We start from the raw sequence: 3,268 nt of genomic DNA on the forward strand, positions 1-3,268 counted from the left end.
TGGCCTCTCCATCACTGGTGATACCCACATCAAGTCAATACCCAGTCTGATTCTCTCTCCACAGTCACAGTCAGTTTATTTATTTCATTTCATTTTTTTTTGACAGGGTCTGGTTCTGTTGCTCAGGCTGGAGTGCAGTGGCATGATTTCTGCTCACTGCAACGTCTACCTCCTGGGTTTAAGCGATTCTCCTGCCACAGCCTCCAGAGTAGCTGGGACTACAGATGGGCACCACCATGCTTGGCTAATTTTTAATTTTTTTTTCGTAGGGCCAAGGTCTCATTATGTTGCTCAGGCTGGTCTTGAACTCCCGGGCTCAAGCAAGCCTACTGACTGCCTCTCAAAATGCTGGGATTACAGGCATGAGCTAGCACACCCAGCTGAAATTTTTTAAAGGAAATAGTTAACCCAAGCATTTGCTAGCTTTGTGTAGTTTATTTATTTTTATTTATTTATCTTTTTTGGAGAGAGTCTCACTCTGTTGCCCAGGCTGGAGTGCGATCTTGGCTCGCTGCAACCTCTGCCTCCACGGTTCAAGGGATCCTCCTGTCTCAGCCTCCTGAGTAGCTGGGATTACATTCGTGTGTGCTACCACACCCGGCTAAGTTTTGTATTTTTAGTCGAGATGGGGTTTCACCATGTTGGCCAGGCTGGTCTTGAACTCCTGACCTCAGGTGATCCACCTGCCTCAGCCTCCCAAAATGCTGGGATTATAGGCGAGAGCCACTGCCCCCGGCCGCTTTGTGTAGTTTAAAAATCACTTTCAACCCAACCCCTTTTTGAGGTCGTTATTACTATTATCCCCATTAAACAGAAGACCTCAGAAAAGCTAATTTTGATTCTGCCATTTGCCCCAATCCGTGTTCCCGTAGGCAAGTGCTTTCAAAACTCCGAACTTAAGTTTCTTCCTCCAAAAAATGGGTATGCCAACTAAATGAAATCTCTGCCAGGCCACAAGCTATGACACAATGGGAAGGAGGTGGGCTCGGGGGTCACGCACACCTACCAATTCCAGCTCCTCCACTTAGTAGCTGTGTTACCCAGGGATGGACATGTTCTGACACTGGCTGACGCCTGTGTGCACACACAGACAATTCTTTCGTTGAATCTTCAAGACCCTGAGGAAAATACATCTTAATCTTCGTTTTGGAAACTAAGCCAAGACACGGGGGGCTGCGTAATTTATCCTTGGTCACACAACTCTAAAAGAGCTGGATTTACGCCCAGCATGTGGATTTCAGCGTCTTCATGGAAAATCGCCACCCTCAGTTGCCACCTGAACACCTGTCCACGAAGTGGCTGAGAATTGAATCTTGAATCCGTAACTGGAGCGAACCAGGCGTTTGGCTTTGGAATGCAGACTGCCCCTGGCCGACTGCCAGAAGTGGGAGGCCTGACGTTTGGGCTTCTTGCTGCCCTGCCCTTTCCACCACAACGCTGCTATCAAGCCTAAACTCCAGCAAAACAGGCTTCAGGAAAGGCACGAAATTAACTCATTTTACACACAGAGATGCAGTGGGACGATTTTGGCTCTTTAACTCAGAAAATGGGAGACCCGCGCCGGGCGCGGTGGCTCACGCCGGTTAATACCAGCACTTTGGGAGGCCGAGGCGGGCGGATCACGAGGTCAGCAGATCGAGACCAGCCTGGCTAACACGGTGAAACCCCGTCTCTACTAAAAACACAAAAATTAGCCAGGCGTCGTGGCGGGCACGCCTGTAGTCCCAGCTACTTGGGAGGCTGAGGCAGGAGAAACGCTTGAACCCGGGAGTCGGAGGTTGCACGCGCCACTGCTCCAGCCTGGGCGACAGAGCGAGACTCTCAAAAAAAAAGAAAAGAAAAGAAAACGGAGACACAACGGCACTCCTCCCGCCACGGCCACCCTACAACCGAAGGCGCCTCCTCCCGCCTCCCTCCAGGTGGCGCTGTAGGACCGGCCCAATTTCCACAGCGCGGAAGCCTCAGTTTAGCCTCCCTCGGAGGCTGTGCAGTGGAGAAAAGAGACTTCTTGGCTAGTGGGGCATTTCCCAAGAGCCGCCCAAATCGCCACGTGACCTCACGCACTTCCGCTTCCTGTTCTTTATTCCGGAAGTTGCTCTCAGAGGCAGCGTGCGGGTGTGCTCTTTGTGAAATTCCACCATGGCGTACCGTGGCCAGGGCCAGAAAGTGCAGAAGGTTATGGTGCAGCCCATCGTATCCTACGCAGGATGTCAGGACTAGGAGGTTCGGGCCAGAATAGGGGGTGCTAAGGCGCAGGCTGAGAGCAGGCCTTGGGGAGCGGACTACGGACCCACATCCCATGAGCCCCCGGGGCGATCAAGACGGGAAGAAAGCGCGGGTAGTTGAAGAACCGTGATGGTGGGGAGGGGGTCTTGGGTGGACCCCTGCAGTGGGGAGTGCAGGAGTGGAGGCGGCGAAAGGAGGGAAGAGAACTTCAAGTAGGTGCTGAATGAAAACGGGAGTTAATGGTTTCGGGAAACTCCAGGGGAATGAGAGTGGGAGGGATATTCAAGACCCCTAATGAGTGCCCAGCTGGGCACTTCTTCTTTATGTAAGCACCAGACTTCGTGTTCAGTAAAAAAAGGTGAGACCGGAGCACAGTCGTCCAGTTGTTTTAGGGAATAGAGTCTATGCTGCTTTTGTATTTTTTCCTTAACCACTGCGGTGCAGAACCTCATCTTCAGATACTTACAAAATGTGCGTAAGTTGCTTGTTAATTGTTTCGTAACTGGTTTTTAAATAAGAGGTGAATTGATTTAGTTTTGTGTTAACCCGAGTGATCGCTATGTTCTAGAGTTTAAAAACAGATGGAACTGGAGATTGGAGAGTAATTGAGGGGAAGGAGTACAGAGAAAGCACTAATGTGATGAAGTAGTGTTATCCATGCCACTTCCCAGCATGCAAAGAATTGTATCATTACTTTGCAAGATCAAAAGTCCTTTTTATTTCCAAAAAGTATTATTAGCAGACTTGACCATGGTATTTGGGCATCAGTACTTTTGTTAGTAGTGATTATGGCTAGAACATTGGAATTTCTCCCCTTTAGGATGAAACATTGGAAGAAAAACCCAACTTAAACCATGTCAAGAGGTTTTGTGTTTAGTACCTGTGGAAAAACTAAAAGACACGAATAAAGGAAGAGAGAACGTGTAGCTTCAGAGGAGTTTAGTGGCAGCTGCTTTCATTTCAGGGAATTTTTAGCAACTTAAATTTTGTACTGTGACAACGCAACTGAAAAACATTAATTTCAAGTGATTATAATTTTTTT

The 3,268-nt window shown here is 48.8% G+C and overlaps 1 protein-coding gene across 1 annotated transcript in view; it reads left to right on the forward strand.

The window, feature by feature from the left end:
• Window positions 1-2,055: 2,055 nt before the first annotated feature.
• Window positions 2,056-3,268, forward strand: part of SNRPE (small nuclear ribonucleoprotein polypeptide E) — a 10,652-nt gene continuing 9,439 nt past the window's right edge. The window contains exons 1-2 of the mRNA XM_017525373.2: window positions 2,056-2,193; window positions 2,671-2,697. Of these exons, the coding sequence (XP_017380862.1) occupies window positions 2,140-2,193; window positions 2,671-2,697 (81 nt within the window). The 5' untranslated portion in view covers window positions 2,056-2,139. The remainder of the gene's footprint in view (window positions 2,194-2,670; window positions 2,698-3,268) is intronic.

Source organism: Cebus imitator, unplaced genomic scaffold, assembly GCF_001604975.1.
Source record: "Cebus imitator isolate Cc_AM_T3 unplaced genomic scaffold, Cebus_imitator-1.0 Scaffold38, whole genome shotgun sequence".
NCBI lineage: Eukaryota > Metazoa > Chordata > Mammalia > Primates > Cebidae > Cebus > Cebus imitator.